The sequence below is a fragment of the Solanum verrucosum genome, unplaced genomic scaffold (genome assembly GCF_900185275.1).
Source record: "Solanum verrucosum unplaced genomic scaffold, falcon-dt-bn FXZP01000074.1, whole genome shotgun sequence".
Classification (NCBI taxonomy): domain Eukaryota; kingdom Viridiplantae; phylum Streptophyta; class Magnoliopsida; order Solanales; family Solanaceae; genus Solanum; species Solanum verrucosum.
Window position 1 is genome coordinate 1475425 of NW_026020200.1, and position 17783 is coordinate 1493207.

Genomic DNA, 17783 nt, shown 5'->3' on the forward strand with positions numbered 1-17783 from the left:
TCTACTACCGAGTGATGATGCTTCTTGCCAACTTGACCATGCAAAATTTACCAGGTCTTACTTTATTACATATCCAAGTTAATGTTAATATAGTAGTTCAAAGATAGGTGGAAGTAACAGAAAAAGAGGTAAAGATTAGCAAAAGTAAATTACTGAGCTAGGAGAACTACTTCATTATGTCTTGATATTTTCTGGTGAGCGTAATGTCACGGACTTAGAGCCTCACTAAAGCTCCGTGCGCCATGACAGTTAGTGGAGGACTACACTGGTGGCCTCGTTTGAGGCTCGTGTGAAGTGTATGCGCGCAGGTGTGTGCTGGTGCAATATATATATATTATGGAATGAAAAGATGGTAAAGAGGTTAGCTAATAGCCAAAATTTATCTCATTAAGGCATACAGCCAATTAGTACATAAACCTCAACCATATCCAAACTCTTAACAGTGAAATGTAGAAATCACAGCAGCGTTACACTAATCTGGTGAAGGAAGAAAATTCCAATACATAAGAAGGCTCTGGTGATTGAACCCATTTACTCAAATTTGTAATGCTTGTCCACTTCTTCAGAAACATCCCAAGTGCAGCTCATTCCTTTGGGGAACTCAACCAAGTCGCCTGCGCCTATCTCAACAGCCTGATTAGAACCATCAGGGTAAACCTTCACCTTTCCCTTCAGCAAGTAACATGTCTCTTTGGCAGAGTATGTCCATGGGAATTTGCTAGGAGGACAACCCCACCTATTTCACAAATAAGTCTCTACTTAGGAACCAGAAAAAAACAAATAGGGTGCGAGTAAACAAATATGCAAAATGACAGTCAGATTAAACACAAGCCAACTTATTGAAGACACTGGATGAGCTACTAATACAGAATTACAGGATCGAAGGAGTAACGAAAGATAAACCACCCCTTTAAAACATGCTGCATGAGTTGATCAGAGTGAACAGCTAGTGAAGGTTAAATAAGTACCCCCATTTTAGCATAGTGCAAACTGTTTCTACGCATCGTAAATATCTTCTCTAGGTAAAAAAATGCTTCTAAGGCAAGTAATTGATGCAGAAATGGAAGGTTCAGGCTTTGCACTTTTAACAATCCCATTCCTACAATTTGGATGCTTAGCACAATTTAATGGGATGGTGCTGTTAAGGTGATAAACTTCTAGGCATCAGTCTGAATTGCAAACTATTATGCTTAGTTACTGCAGAAAACTGCTGTATTATCCCCTCGCCTCTTTAGTTTCCCCTCCCCTCTTTAGTTTTTTTCCCTTTGTTTATTTCTCTTCTATGTTAATTGAGTTTAATCCTATGAGAGAAGGGAAAATTTTCCTATTTTGCATAGCTAACAATTTTATATATCTACAAAGATCAGACAACTGTATGTAGACAAGCGAAAGATGCTTCACAAGTTTGAAACCGGAATACATTGATCCGGAATATTCAATGTCAATAAGACTTCAGGTGGACCAACAACCTGACATCCACAATTTATAGAAAACAGTTCTGCCCGCTTCAAGAATTTCGCAGAGCTGGAGAATGATAAAATGCCAAGAGTGTATTATGATGAGGAACACTACTTCAGAAAATTTCTTGGCTACCTACCTTTAGACATCAAGAAGAAAATCAAGGCAAAGCTTCTGTAGGTATTTAACTATACACAGGTTAGAGAGGCCAAATTATGATTTCAAGACGTGGGGCTAAAAGGAAATGTATCCTTTATGTTAGGATAATAAACTACAATTGAGTAAACAACATTTCATGAGATTAACATGCTCAGGTAAGTGCACTAAAACCACTGCCACCCAAAACCGCACTTTTAATTTAAACTATGACGCCTTCCTTGAGCTTATACATGCTTGCTGGAGCCTGAATTTGCTTTTCTACAATATACTCTACTTAAACATTTTTTTTCTCCCTGCAATGTTGATGATTAAGGTGTCACTTCATCCACCCTTGAGATCTTAGAAGTGGAGACCCAACATATAATTACGAACATACTAAAGGTGATTCGGAGCTCCCTGAGAGACATTGGGATTTTGGGTACTGTAGATGGATTACAGTTGAGGAGGTTAAAAGCCCTATTATGAAGATGAGCAGGGGAAGAGCAACCAGACCAGATGAGATCCCGATGGAGCTTTGGAAGAGCATAGATAGGGTAGGTGTGGAGTGGTTAACTGATTTGTTTAATGTCATTTTTAAGACAGGTAAAATGCCATAAGCATAGAGGTGGTGTACAATGGTTCCATTGTATAAGAACAGGGTGATATCCAAAAGTGTAAAAACTATAGGGGTATCAAGTTGTCAAGCCACACTTTGAAAATTTAAGAGAGAGTGGTGGAGTTGAGAGTAGGCGGGGTGTGTCTATTTTCGAGAACCAGCTTGGATTCATGCCGGGGGATCCACTACAGAAGCCATCAATCTTGTAAGGAGATGGGTGGAAAAATACAGAGAAAGGAAGAGAGACCTACATATATATGGTGTTCATCGACCTTGAAAAGGCCTAGGACAAGTCCCGAGGGGAATGCTCTGGAGATGCCTAGAGGCTAAAAGGGTACCGGTGGCTTACATTAGGGCGATAAAGGACATGTATAAGAGCTAAAACGCGAGTTAGAATGGTGGGAGGAGACTCGGGGCACTTTCCAGTAGAGGTGGGGTTGAACCAAGGATCAGCTCTTAGCCCGTTCCTATTTGCCTTGGTGATAGATGAATTGATGCGGTCCATTCAAGATGAGGTGCCTTAGTGTATGTTATTTGCAGATGTCATAATGTTGATTGATGAGATGTTCAATGGAGTTAATGCTAGGTTTGAGGTGTGGAGACAAATTTTGGAGTCTAAAGGGTGCAGGTTAAGCAAGACCAAACCAAAGTATTTGAAGTGCAAATTCAATGAAGCAATGCAAGAGGGTAAGTGAGGCTTGATACTCAGGCTATCACCAAGAAAGATAGTTTCAAGCATCTTGAGTCTATAATCCAGGAACGTGGAGACATCGACGATGATATCACACATTATATTGGTGCAACGCGGATGAAATAGAGGCTTGCATCCGGAGTCTTGTGTGCTAAGAAGGTACCACAAAAACTTAAAGATAAGTTTTATAGTGTAACACCTTGGACTTTGGAGAAGGTAAGGGAGGTTAACATGCAAGTCCTCAAACCCAAAATGGACCTGGAACCCTAAACAGTCTGTGTAGGGCATCACTAGCCATTTTAAGGGAAGTAGACCAACCGTTAAAAGGCTGTCAGGACCTGAGGGTCTCCCGGACAGATCCCTATACGGTCTTTGGTGACCTAAACGGACCATTTAGGGATCCATATAGGTCACCCGTCAGTTTTTAAGTTTGGGGTCATTTTGGTCTTTCCCCTATCTGTTTGGTACCTAAACTATGTCGTTCACCTAATTCCCAAAATTCCCTCCAAGTTCATCCCAAAATACTCTCAAAAGCTAAGGAAGAAAAAAACTAGGGTTTCACTTCAAGATTCTCAATTCACCATAGCTATTGGGCCTTGATCACTAAGGTATGTTAGTATTCACCTATGGAGTTCTTTTCCTCCATAGGTTCCTCAAAGATGTTCCAATTTTACAAGTTAGATTCTCAATTCAAAGTTAGGGTTTTATTCAATGTTCATGAGTTCTTTTCAATTATGATTCAATTGATTGTTTTCTATCTTCTTATACATGAATTGAAAAATTCACATGATTTTGAGTTGAATCCATATGAACCAATGCATGATCCATTCATTTTGACTATCAACACATGATGAAGCTTATGAACTATGAAATATGAATTTATGAAGATATGCATGTTTTTTTTTATGAAAGCAATGTTTATGACTTAAGTAAGCTTATAGATGAAGTTATCTATATGTTCTATGAAGCTTGGCCACATGACATGAATGATATCTAAATTTGCCATCAATGCTTTTGATTATTTTCGGTCAAACACATATGGAGACCCTTAAACTTGTCCTTAAATTTCATTTTGGCACTCCAACTCAACCTTGTTCCATTTTAACCCTTTAACTCCAATTTCTATGTTTCATTTAGGCACTTTTAAGTGATGTGGCAGAGTGTGTGCATCACACTTTCTCTAAGAGAGTGAAAGACAAATAAAATGTTTTTTTCTTTAAAAAAATAATAAAAGATTGACCCTTCAACCTTTTTTATGTACCATTTAAACTCAAAATACTTATTTTATGATTTCTTTGTTTCTATATATGCTCTTCAACTGCAATTTTGCATTTTAACAATCAACGTTCATCCGTTAGGTATTGTTAAAAAATTAAAAATTGACGGATGATCATTGATTTTTTTTTTTTTTATTTTTTTAAAAGTAACAATTTCTTTATGAGAGTTTCTTTGTATTTTGTGTGAAAAATAACCTACGAAAGTGCGTCGATTTTCTTTCTTAAAAAAATCAATGAAAACCCAACGAAGTGTGTCGAGTTTAGTGTTTTTTTGTAGTGTTAATAATTAGCAGTGAACATGAGTTTTTTTTACTCGTATTTAGTTGATGAAAAATTAGAAAGCTGGTATTTGAGTTAAATCCAAATAGACTAGATATGAAAAAAAAAGTGGTGTCATTTAATTTAATTAATTGTTTTAAAAAAGAAAAACAACACACTTTCGTCGGTTATTTTTTCACATAACAATGTAGAGAAACTCTAACAAAATAATTTTAAAATGATGTTCATCCGTTAATTTTTTTAAAAGATATGACATTGATTTTTAAAATGAAAAAGTGGAAATGAAGAACATAAATAAAAATAAAGAAATCATAAAATTAGTATTTTTGTGTTTAAATGGTATATAAAACAGAGTTGAAGGGTTAAAATGGAACAAGGCTAAAATACAGTGTTAAAATAAAAAATGGGAGCAAGTTATATTAGTTGTGTGTGTGTTTATAATTGGCTTTTGTGCCATGTCATGGCATGTGAAGTACACACATCCACTTTGATGATTCTTTGGAAAGAAGTGCCTAAATGGAACATAAAAATTGGAGTGGCCCAGTGGTTTGGGCTTGGGACTTCCATGTTGGAGATCTCAAGTTCGAAACCCCTTGCTAGCGAAAGTAAGGGGTTTGCCTTCTGGGTCGAGCTCGTCGCACCGGGCTTGCCTAGTGCGGGTTACCTCTCCTATGTGGTTTGCGAGCTATTGCATAGGAGCAGGGGTTTTATCCTGTGCGCACCCAAAGGGTAGCGACTGCGGGTTTCCCTTGTCATAAAAAAAAAGTTGGAGTTGAAAGGTTAAAATGGAACAAGGTTGAGTTGGAGTGCCAAAATGAAAATTAGAGACAAGTTTAAGGGACTGCATATGTGTTTGGGCCATTATTTTCCTATGTTAGGTCTTGATTAGTATGGTATCTGGATATGTCATCAATGATCATGGACCAAGTTTCTAAAACTATATCATTAGTAGTATGGCACTTTTAGTATGAAGTTAATGATTGTGTCTTATAAAGCTATTATGAAAAGATCTTGGATGGTGAAAGGTTTTCTCATGCATGGTCTAAGGAGCTACTCTATGATGTTTCTAGCTTGGATTAGTAACTTAATAGTACTTTTCCATGGATGATAATGTGAATAAGATTAATGACTATTCCATGGAATTTAACTTAGCACCGAGAAGATATTGAGTTCGTAGAGGCCCGACCTCTAATAACAATCTCCTTGACTATAACTATGTGTCACCATAGGATGTTGTCTCGAATAGACAGTAGCTAGTGGATCCACCTTAGCTTAGACTCGTGGTCCTACCTTGGCAAGTAGGACACTCTTTTTTCGGTGTGGGAGCAGTACACTAAATTCCATGTTATAACTCACATGGTCTATGTCAATTACATGATAAACTTCCCTCGGTAATAAATTAAGGTTACTTTCAAAGTATCTCACAAGTGTTTTAAAGATGGTCAACTTGCATTGACCATGATTATTACTTATGTTTCTAACCTTTTATCTTATGAGTTAGCTTGGTCATTGCATGTCATGTAAAGTCCTTTTAGCATGATTTCATAACTCCTATGCATTGCTATCACTTGGATTTGCTACACTTGAGCCGAGGGTCTTTTGGAAACAACCTCTCTATCTCCACGAGGTAGTGGTAAGGTATGCGTACACTCTCCCTCCCTAGACCCCACTTGTGAGATTTCCCTGGATATGTTGTTGTACTAAAGATGAATTGGAGAAATAAAAGTCAGATGGATATGTGCTTCCTGGAGTCATCAATCGGGTAAATATTTCTGAAAAAAGACAAGGAACTAAAAACTGGATAATGGTTGGTTATTTAAACATAATTAATAGGAAGGCTCGCTAAGTTCATTGGCATAAAATAAGGAAATAATTACAACATTAAGTTTGTAGAAATCAAGGATGGTGCGACTATTCTAACTTCTATGATAGCAGCAATAACCATCAAGATAGCTTCTTCTTTCTCTAAAACTAATCCTGGTGTGATGGAACATCAACATATCCCTATTCCCTTGCCACTGTGGTCATCATGAGGTGATCTAATGATTTTACAGATGAGAGTCACCATGAGAATTTGACTAATTTTTCAATCAGCGCTTGCTTATTTATTCTGATATCCATCAGATTAAATTGAACCCTTTTGAAATAGACAGTAGGCAGAAGCCCTGTGACTCAATTAGACAAAACCACAACATTAGATTCAAAGGAAGAAAAGCCTATTATCTTTGTGAGGATAGGGTTGTCCCCAGGGATCAGATCAAGATCAAGTAAATACAGTGATCTATCAGCAACTGAAAAGATAAATAAGCACAAGGAACTTGGGAGAAATAAGATTCGGGATAACTCAGGTTCCTTCAAATCAGTTCAAAGAGAAAAGGACACGAAATAATAAAGGTTGAGTTTCATCAATGCTCACCCCTACACGTATATTGGAGCAAGAGCAGTGCTAACTTTTGCACAGGATTGACTGACTGACTCACTGGGACTGGCCTAGAATAGTTTGGAGGGGAGGTTACACCAATTCTTATCTTCCACTTATTTGATGGGCTGCTTAAGGAGTAGGTTGTCTCCTTAATATGGCTTGGGCAATCTTGAGTTAGTTTTTGAGGTTAAGTTAGGTCCAAGATCCACATATTTACATGGTGTCAAAGCAAGACCCATCTCAATTATTGTTTCCTGATATTTGGCCCCATATTAAATTGCCCACGCACCAGAGCCCATTTATTTACAAGACTCTTCACAACTTATCAATTGGTGTAACCCTTTAAGTATGAATAGGTTATTGGTTTGGGCATGGATGCTCTTGTTTAAATATCTTGTTTAATTTCCTAGCATAGATATAGGCAGGAATTGATTCAAACTTTATCATCGGTTCATGAGCGCATACCTTTGGCCAATTTGTTTCGCAAGTGAACAAGCTTGACCACTGAGATAATGAGAAATTTCTCTCTAAATAACAAGAGAAGACTAGAACAAATTTTATTATTAAGTAACAAGATTATCCCTAACTACAGTATCTCTGACTAGAAGATAAGGTTATCCACTACTTTTTTTTTGAGAAGGTAACATTGTGTATATTCATTGAACCAGTGCTTGGGTTGCACTAAACCATATTTACAGCTTGTCAAAAAGTAAGAAAACTGAATCTGAATCCTAACAGGAACCTAGGATATCTATAATGGATTCAGTGTCCTCTAAATACATTTGCTTGCACCAGAAGCAAAAAAGCATGATACAATTTAGTTGATCTTTTGAAGATCACAACTCTTGCTCTCAAAACATCTAGCATTTCTTTCTTTCCAAACAGTCCACCAAATACAGGTTGGGACAATCCTCCATCTATCTCTATCTGCAGCTCCCACCCCTACTTCTCCCCAGCTGTATAAAAGATGCGTGATTCTATTAGGCAAAGGCCAAGCAAAACCCCTGAGCGTAATGAAAATCCTCCATAGTTGGGATGTTATTCTGCACACACATCTTCCACCAGCCACTCCTCAATTTATTTGTCAGTATGCATGCTTGATGTGGTATTTTGATCCTTCTGAATTTCCAGAATTAAATCTGCTTTATCACTGCTAACCTCCATCACCATCGTTTTGGGGGGATTCGAAGCATCTCCTGAGTTTATAATTGAGTTCCCATGTTCTGCATGCCCTTCATTTGCTGTAGTATCATGTTGTAGAAGAGTGCTCTTAAGAACTGGAGCATGGTCCTCTATTTCAAAGCATAAAGAATCAATAAAGGCTACCTCTCTTGGGCCAAAATGATATTTGCTCTATCAGGCTCAATCTTTTTTTTACTATTGCCCCAGCCCAAAAAATTTCTAAAATAGACTTGGGTCTCCACTTCCTTAGCACATGAGTGTGGGGTCTCATTTAAAAAGACTCCAGCTGTCTCTGGGAGCCCCACGTGCCTCATCTGCACACCATCTGACTTTTTCAAAATTTTTTGTCCTTTCTCTGTAGGAGATAAGTCTATTACCTGTTGGTCCAAAGACAGTGGCAGACCTCCATGTTCTTTTCTGCACTCTCCCAGCTCCGGCATGACTAGCTGGTGATTTTCTTCTACCGTCGGCGTCAAGATTTGGAATCGAACTTTCGTCTCTACCCAAATTGGGATAAATTTTGTCTCTCTCAATCGAAATCTCGCTCGGGCAATTTTTTCCATCTCCACGGATTTTAATTCTTGTCCACTTCAAATGGTTCTTCAAACCCTTCTCCTCCTCAGTTTCGACCCATCCTCCACAAAGATTTCCAATTTCTGTGAAGATTCTTTGTGACCATACTCCTAAAGCTCTAATCCAAGTAGATTTGGCTTTTTGATTGGAATCTTCGCATCCTACTACAGGGTTCCACCACTGAAGATTAAATTTGAACTTCCCCCACCTCTGTATGATTTGTTCTGCCATGTACCTGTTTGGAAATTCGAAGAGGAATATGTTGTTGGCCGTCTCGTAAATGTTGATCCCAAACACTCCTTTCCAAGAGACTGCAATCCATCTCCTGATGTCTGATAAAGAGGGCAGTTGTGTTTCACCCTCATCAAAAGAGCCCACAATGCACCTCTTGAAAAGTCCAGTGTCTATTGCCCCTGGTGTCTCTGTAACTTAAAGGTTTCCTTCACTGTACGAGATCTTCGTCTCACCTGAAGTGTTTGATCTCCACTTGCTTTCCCAGCTGCTGTGGCATAAGAGAGGTCCTTAAATAGTTTGGGTTGTACTGCATTCTTCAGTTGGTGAGAGCATTGAATGAACCTCTCTATCTTAGAGGCTATCTCATCCCACCCAGCATTTGTAGCTAACTCTGGGACTATTATAACTACTCTTTCCCGACCAGCAAGAGTTAAAATGCTCAAGAATCTACCGTACTCAATCACTTTCCTAGTGTAGAAAGTCTCAGTGAATTTTTCTTTGTATTTCCATCTTCTGATTCCTTTTTCTCTATCCTTGGCTGCTTCCTTGAAGACTGTGCAGAGCCATTTCATGATTTTCACACTCATGGAAGACCTTCTCATCATTTTGCGACTTCTCTCGACCCATTCAAACCAAATGTCTCTCCCCACTGTCCATCTTGTGATATCGAAAGACTTGAAGCCTGCCTTGAAATATATCCTGTTTTCCTCCATCAAAGATCTAGAGAGGAAGAGCTCTGCTAGTGAAAGAAGAAAATAATGAAGAAAAGAGAGTTCAGTGAAAAAGCTACAACGGAATGTGGGAGTTGAGAGTAGAAAGAAAGGACGTTTCCGGCAAGGAGTTGCCGGAAAGAGAGTTTCCTCCCTCCTATGAAGTAGGAGAAAGGGGAGTATTGGGAGTTGTGCCTGGGAGCATTTTTAGTAAAGCTCAGAGGGTTTTATATAAGTAGTATATAAATGTGACATTATCCACTAGTTATTTCTGACTAAAAATATAGAATAATAGAAATCATCATAATTAAATTGTAATCTTTTGTTAAGCTACATAATTTTTTCCCCATCATAGAGAACTCGACTCTGGTGACTGAGACTGTTGGTCCAGCTCCAAAAGATCCGAATTATGGAATATATCTCGTCCTTGTTGATAGTGTCAGGTGATGATCCTTCTGTTGGTTAGGTTTTTGCTGCAAACAAGCAGATTGAATTTCTCTTGTATAACCATACTAGTGTTTCCAACTTCTCAAGAAATATAAATCTTCCTTATTGTGGTTTCTATGCAACACCACAAGGGAAGAGGGAGAAGAATAGAGCGAGAAAGAAGATCTGGAAAGAAGAGCAGTATAGAAGTCAGATCAATTCACGGAGCATCTTTAGTCAAGTATTTTCCCAAACAAAGTAATAAATGGTCTTGTTTATAGTATGCAACACTAAACAAGCTAGATGTGGGAGATAATAAAAACTTGTTCACGAGATAAGGGCAGATACAAACTTAAACTTAAAGGTGAGTATGTTTCTCTCTCGACACACAGTAGCCTAACCTGCGCCACCCATGGGAAAGAGAGTTTGTACTCCCTCTCAGAAGGTACTCATGTCCCAAGAGAATGCATCTAAGGCTGGCAATCAACAGAAGAAGAAAGGAAATCAAACAATCAAGGAGGTTGTGAAGGTCACTAATGGAACAGTTACTCCAGGGACTGCTGCACATCGTACAGGTATAGAGGTCTATCATATCCAGGTTGAATTGACTCAGGAAGAAGGGGCGGCTCACAAGCAAGCTGAAATTGCTTCGACACAATTAAGGAGCACACTGAGGAGGAAGGATAACCAGGTGACGGAGGAAACCCTAGAGAAAACCATTGGAACGATAACTGTAGGTTACTGTATCTCCAAGCAGTTCTAAAGTGGGAAATCACATACAGCAGCTCAGCCCTGCAAGTCAGGCCACAGTAACTTCCTGAAATACCTTGGGCAGATAAGGTTGAAAGCTCACATGAGTTGAACAAGATTAGGTCCATATGGGACAATTTTGATATTACCAAAATCTCTAATGCAGGGTTTAAGCTTGAATTGGTAGAACCTGAAATGCATGGTGAGGTAGGATATTAGTACTGAATTAGCATATTGGAAGAATGTTGTAATATGATATGTATTGGGGGACACCCACCCTTTTCTGTACTGAATGGCTACATCCATAGACTATGGGCTAAAAATGGGATTAACAAGGTGGCAATGCTAAAGATTGGAATTGTTTTGGCCAGGTTTGATACAAACGTGAGGAAGGAAGAAGTTATTCAAGGTGGTATTTATCACTTTGACAACAAACCTTTTATTGTAAAGGCTTAGATCCCGGATATGGAGTTCTCAAGGGAGGAGTTGTACACAGTTCCTATGGAGTTCTCAAGGGAGGAGTTGTACATTGTTCCTGTGGATATGACACCTAGGCCTAACTCAATCCTCATGAGGGGAAATTTGTCCAAGTCCATATAAAGGGATATCCCTCTACTAATGTGGGACTTCTTAACACTCCCCTGCATGCCCAGATCTCAACTAGAGCGTGAACACTTATAAATGGACTGGGGTCCAACATCAGTGAAAAACAAGATGAGCATGGCACTGATACCATGTGAAGTTATGACATCTGGACCTAACTCAACCTCAAAAACTAGCTCATAAAGGGAGGTTTGTCCAAGTCCATATAAGGAGACCAATGTCTCATCCATCTACCGATGTGGGACTTCTTAACAATTCCCATATGAATGAAGCTACCTGGGCTGGGTTTCACGTATTGGAGTCCTAAAGGTCTTAGTAAGATAGGAAGCCTAATTGGGAAACCTCTAATGGTGGACCAGAATACTGAGCAAAAGATGGGATTGAACTTTGCAAGGATGCTCATAGAGGTGGACATACACTGCCCTTACCTGCGAAGATAGTCTTTAAGAATAAAATAGGCAATCTGATAAAGCAGAAAGTCCAGTATGATTGGAGACCTACTTTATGTAAGTTTTGCAAAAATTATGGACACACTGTAGAGAAATGTAAGAAGAAGAACAAGCCACAATCTGAGCTAATCACAAAACAACTAGTTGTGGTGTCACCTGCACAGGTTACAGAGATGACCAAGGATAATTCTGTGGAGATGAACCAGGAGAGACTAAAAACAGTGGGGAATAAGGAGGGTACAGGCAAGACGGAGGTACTCACCAGCATTCTGGAAGGCAGGAGGAGGATGGGTAACTCCTTTGCCTACCAACAAGCAACAGGCTAGAGTACAACTGCTCCCAGTATTTTCTCCAAATCCTTTTCAAGGATTGGATAAACCAGGGCTTAGCTTCAGCAAAAGCTAGTAAGGTAAGAAACTGTGTTATCAAAGGCGTGCTTAAGAGGGTGTTTGGATTGACTTATTTTAGGTGTTTTTTGCTTTTAAGCATTTTTTAATTTTTAGAGGTGTTTGGCAAAGACACAAAGTACTTAAAAGCACTTACTTTAGGCTTAAAAAGTCCAAAAAAAAAAGCCAAAAGTCAAAAGTAGGTAGCTACTTACTTTTGGCTTTTGACTTTTAAGTCACCACTTAAAAATAGCTTATCCAAACACCCCCTAAGCCCTGAAGCGAAGCTCAAAACACGTTGAGAGCTTCGCCTTGCTTAATGTGCACTTTAGTGTCGTTATCAAGGTTCTAAGGCATACTTCTCTTTGCCAATGAACTTCAAAAGAGACGACACTAAACAATTGATATTTCACTCAATCGTAATTATTTTTCAATTCCTTTGTTTTGTATGTTTGTCATTCATGCTTATAAATTATTAGACTTGGACTAAACATATATATTTGTAGTTTTTCTCCCCTTGCGCCTTTTTTCATTAAAGCCATGTTTTATTTGTTCTTTGCGCTTAAAGCCCCATCAGAACTTAGAGCTTTTTTGCGCTTTTTGCTTTTGATAACACTAGTCAGGAAAGAGGGAGGACAACCAACACCTCTCTCTGGGAATGGATAACATACTTTTTTGGAATGTAAGGGGCCTCAATGGACCTAATAAGAAAAAGGAGGTCCAACTCCTTTGCAATAGAGAAGCAGTAGGGTTGGTTGGTTTAGCAAAAAATAAAAATAAGAAGACACTAACAGGATTGAAAGGTCAGCTAGTAGTTTATTACTTTATTTCCTGGCTGACAATATGTTACTAACTTGAAGCACCATTATACTGGAAGGATTTGGCAAGATTGATTGGGTGTTCATCAAAAATGATTGGTTGACACAGATACCTGACTATATAGCTAACTTCTTACCTGAGGGAATAAGATATCATAATCCAGTGACTCCAGTCAAGATAGAATCACTTCATGTTATTGCTAGATCAAGTAGATCTTATAAGTACTTTAATATTTGGGCCAGTCATCCTAGTTGTATGGAGAAAGTGGAGGTTGTCTTGCAGACTCCAATTGATGGATGTACAATGTTGCAAATTGTTAAGAAACTGAAGCTACTCAAGAAAAGTTTGAGATAACTTAATCAACAGCATTTCAGGGACATACTAGTAGAGGTGGCGACTGATAGGTTTGCTCTCGAACAAACACAGAAAGCTTTACACTTGAATCCAACTGATCGGCTATTGCAACAATAGGAGAAGGTGTAATATCAGAAGTTCAGGAGAACCCCCTGACCTAGCAGAAAACTTTCTACAGGAGAGGAGTAAAGCAAAGTGGGTGAAACTGGGAGATAACTCCAGAAGCTTCTTCTCAGTAATAGAACATAGGAAGTTGCAGCAAGCCATAACACAACTGAAGGATGCACAGGATGTTATGCACTTAGAAACTGCAGTATTGTTGATGTGTTTGTAAATTTCTATAAAGACTTGTTGGGAAGGAAAAGACTACATAGAACTAAAGCTTATTAGAGTTGAGCCCTGTACTCTCAGTAGAACATCAGATGCACTTACTCAATCCATACACCAGCAAACACATGAACGTGGCAATATTTGGAATTGACAGCAGTAAAAGCCCTGTGCCAGATGGATTTGGCACTTTATAAAGAAAACTTGGAATATTGTGAGGGATGATGTGGTCACTGCAGTGCTTCAGTTGCTGAGTAATAGGGAGCAACTAAAACAGATAAACTTTACTATAATTTCATTGATTCTAAAGGTGCCAAATCATCAATACGCTAGCCAATTCAGGCCTATTTCATGTTGTAATGTGCTTTATAAGCCCATGTCTAAGGTGATCTGTGTTAGACTCGGGAAGCCAATATCACATTTAGTGGCTGAAAATCAGGCTGGATTTGTAGCGGGCAGGTCTTTAGTCCATGGCATCTTGATTTGTCATGATCTACTTAGGCACTATAATAGGAAAACATCACCTAGATGTTTGATGAAGATTGACTTGAGGAAGGCTTATGATATGCTGAACTGGGAGTTTCTTGAGGAAGCTTTAAATGTATATGGATTTCCAACATCTTTCATTCAATTGGTGATGACATGCATTACTACTACTAAGCTTACAATAAAAGTAAATAGGGAAGGCTATGGATATTTTGAATGGAGAAGGGGCCTAGGGCAGGGGAACCCAATCTCACCATTACTGTTTGTATTAGTAATGAAATATCTAGCCAGGACACTCAAGAAGATGACTGAATTTTTAGACTTCAGGTTTCACCCCATGTGCAAATTTCTTAAACTAACTCATCTTATTTCTGCAAATAATCTAATGATATTTTGTAGAGGAGATTGCAGTTCCATTGCAAGAGTGATGAAGGCTATAAACCATTTCAGTGATGCCACTGGTCTGGTAGACGATGTAGACAAGTCTAAAATCTTCTTGGAAGGTATAGATGATGACACCACTCAAGCAGGGATCCTGTCTAGCATTGGGTTCTCATTAAAATAAAAAAGTGGAGTAAAATGGAGTGTCATCAACCAGTTGGGAAGATCACACATAGGATCACTACTTCCTGTTCAAAGTGTCTATCATATGCAGGTGATCAGTGCTGTTTTATTCTTTATTGACAACTTTTAGGGATCTATGTTTATATTGCCTCATAGCAGCCTGAAAGCAGTAGATAAACAGTGTATAGACTACCTTTGGGGTAGTTCAGAAGAACAAAGAAAAATGGTCTTGGTTGCATGGGATAAGGTGTGTATTCCTAAAAAGTTTGGTGGCCTAAACATAAAGATCTGCAGGAACTAGAATGTAACCTCAATTGGGAAATTGATTTGGATGTTGGCAAGGAAGGAAGATACACTATGGGTTAAGTAGGTGCATGGTGTATGTATGAAAACTTCGAGAAATATCTGGAACTACATGTCACCAGCTGACTGTAGTTGGTATTGGAAGAAGTTAAACTCTCTCAAAGCAACCATGGTTCAGTGGGTATCATAATAACCAATATCTGGTTACTGCAAATGGTGCATAATCAGTTACTAGAAGCTACAATGCATTGACAGAGACTCAGGCTAGATTTCTAGAGGCCAACTTAATCTGGTCTAATATATTTCAGCCAAAGCACAGGTTCTTTATTTGGTTAATAAATCAGGGCAGATTACTAATAAAGGAGAGACTTAACAAACTGCATATTACAGTTGGTACTGTTACTTGTGACTTATGTAATCAAGGTAGAGTGGACTCTCAAGCTCATTTATTTGGAGACTGTGACTGGATTATAGCTGTTAGGAATGACCTCTCTAACTGGCTAGGCTCAGAAACATCAGAGGGGTCCAACAGACCATACAATGGATAAGGAGTAGACATTGGAGACTGTTTCAGAAGGATCTTGTGTTTGCTGTGTGGAGTGCAATGCTCTACTACACATAGCAAGCCAGGAATTGGATCATCTTCGTGCAGTCCTACCCTAAATACAAATTTTGTCATTGCACAGATACAAAAGTAGATTAGACTAAGATTAGAGTGTATACAAGCCACCAAGAGAGCTCGTAGGTTTCGTACTTTGATTTTCAGACTATTTAACTAGTTTTCTGTTCTTAGATGTCTAGAGAGCACGACACCCGTTCGAGAAGGTGGTTGTGTTCCTAGGTGCTCATTAGGTGTATTCATTTTGGTTGTTAATGGTAAGACTTAACAGTTTACCAGAAACACATAATGGCAGATAAAGCCATTAAATCTAACCAAAAGATAAAAAAAATTGATGACAAGAGAAACCCGCAGCTGCTGCCCTTTGGGTGCGCATAGGGTAAAACTCTGCTCCTATTCAATAACTCGCAAACCACACAGGAGAGGTAACCCACACTAGGCAAGCCTGGTACGACGAGCTCCACCTAGAAGGCAAATTCTAACTTGAGACCCAAAAGATAAAATTATATGTAAGTAATAAATGAAACATCATCGCTAACTAAAAGAAAGTTCATCTTTACTTTATTTCTAACTAAAAGATAAAGATAATAACAGTGCAGTTTCACATTGAGCTCAACAGGCAGTCTGGTGGATCTTTCATTGTTTATACCACGGTTATACTAATATATGTAGAATAAAACCATTTTTGATGAATTTTTTTAATGTTAGGGTTTAGAGTTGAATAGAAAAGAGAGAGAGAGAGAGAGAGAGAGAGAGAGAGAAAAGAGAGATTACTTGGGCCAAGAGGTGACGCCGAGGTCCGTGAGTTTAGATTGGGGAGGGTTGTTAATGACCTTCACTCCGGCAATCTCAGTGGCCATGCTGCTTGATTCCTTTTCACCTGATGCTACTATCCTTCTTTTACCCTTGCTACTACTTAGTACTAAACTTGGGTTGTTGCTAAATTTATTATTATACCTATTCGAATTAGCATTACTCATGATGCCCATTCCCCACATGCCACTGCTTACACAAGCCATCCTTCTCTTCAATCTTAATCATTTTATCATTTCTTTTCTTTCTGCATATATAAAAAAACTAACCTACGTTTGCTTCCACATGTATCTTATCATCATTTATTGTTTGTACACGGATAGAAATTGTCTTCTTTGGGTATGGGCATGACATAGTAAACAATGATAAATTACAGAGAATTACTATTACTTTACTACTAAATATAAGAGGCCAGGGAAGCAGCTCTTCGTCACATGCTTGCTTCCGTAGCTAAGGGTAATATGATTAATTCTTAATACTTTTCTAATGTTAATGCTTAAATAATATTGTACTTAGCTATTTTGTAATTGTACTTTTTAAATTTGGCACGTAAAAGTTAGCCTAGTTCTTCCACATGAATACCGCATTTTGCTTCTCAGCCGCAAAATTTGCCTAATTTCCATGCATGTGGGCAATTCTTTTCTCCACTTTCCCTCTATCTATTAATGCATATAATATAGGTTCCACTTCATATTTTGAATAGCAACTTTATTTCCTTCTCTTTATTTCTACCTCATAACTTCTTTCATTTTATTTTTTATGGCAAAATCATTTCTTAAAATATTAATGACTTTATTTGTTTATCAAATATTGAAAAATTACGTCTTTTTTTAAGTTTGTTACATATCTGAAAATTGTATAAATATAAATAACACTATAAATCACAATAATTAACAACTTAAATATTTAAAAGTTATACAAAAAAAAATTAATTGGCTCTCGAAATTCAATTGGTACCAATTTATAAATCACAATAATTAATAATTTAAAATATAAAATACATATAAAAAATCACTTGACTCTAAAAAATTCTATCAGTACTACATAAATTGAAACAGGAGAAGTAACATATATGATTTGAAAATTACGTTAAAAAGATACTATAAATTACAATATTTAATAATTTAGTATATTTAATAGACATATAAAAATGGTTAATTTTGAAATTCTATATATACCACATAAATTGAAACAAAGAGAGTAATACATTTTATTTCTAAAATTATATAAAAAGTACTAACAACTTAAAATCTTTTTAAAATCATATAAAAATTTGGCTAACTTTTCAAGCTCTATGATACTCC

The 17783-nt window shown here is 37.8% G+C and overlaps 1 protein-coding gene across 1 annotated transcript; it reads right to left on the minus strand.

The window, feature by feature from the left end:
• Window positions 1-361: 361 nt before the first annotated feature.
• LOC125830010 (uncharacterized) lies at window positions 362-16699 on the minus strand. Its single transcript, XM_049509233.1, has 2 exons — window positions 16441-16699; window positions 362-736 (listed from the first exon to the last, which is right to left on the minus strand). Exons 1-2 carry the CDS (start codon window positions 16683-16685, stop codon window positions 532-534), a joined length of 450 nt encoding a protein of 149 aa, XP_049365190.1. The 5' UTR covers window positions 16686-16699; the 3' UTR covers window positions 362-531.
• Between the last annotated feature and the right edge of the window lie 1084 nt (window positions 16700-17783).

What these genes read in the sequence shown, in the direction of transcription:
- LOC125830010 (XM_049509233.1), bottom strand. Translation starts at nt 16,685, where the DNA reads ATGGCTTGTGTAAGCAGTGGCATGTGGGGAATGGGCATCATGAGTAAT. An exon ending in GGCGTCACCTCTTGGCCCAA is followed by an intron (nt 737 to 16,440) that starts GTAATCTCTCTT and finishes TTTGTGAAATAG; the next exon opens with GTGGGGTTGTCCTCCTAGCA.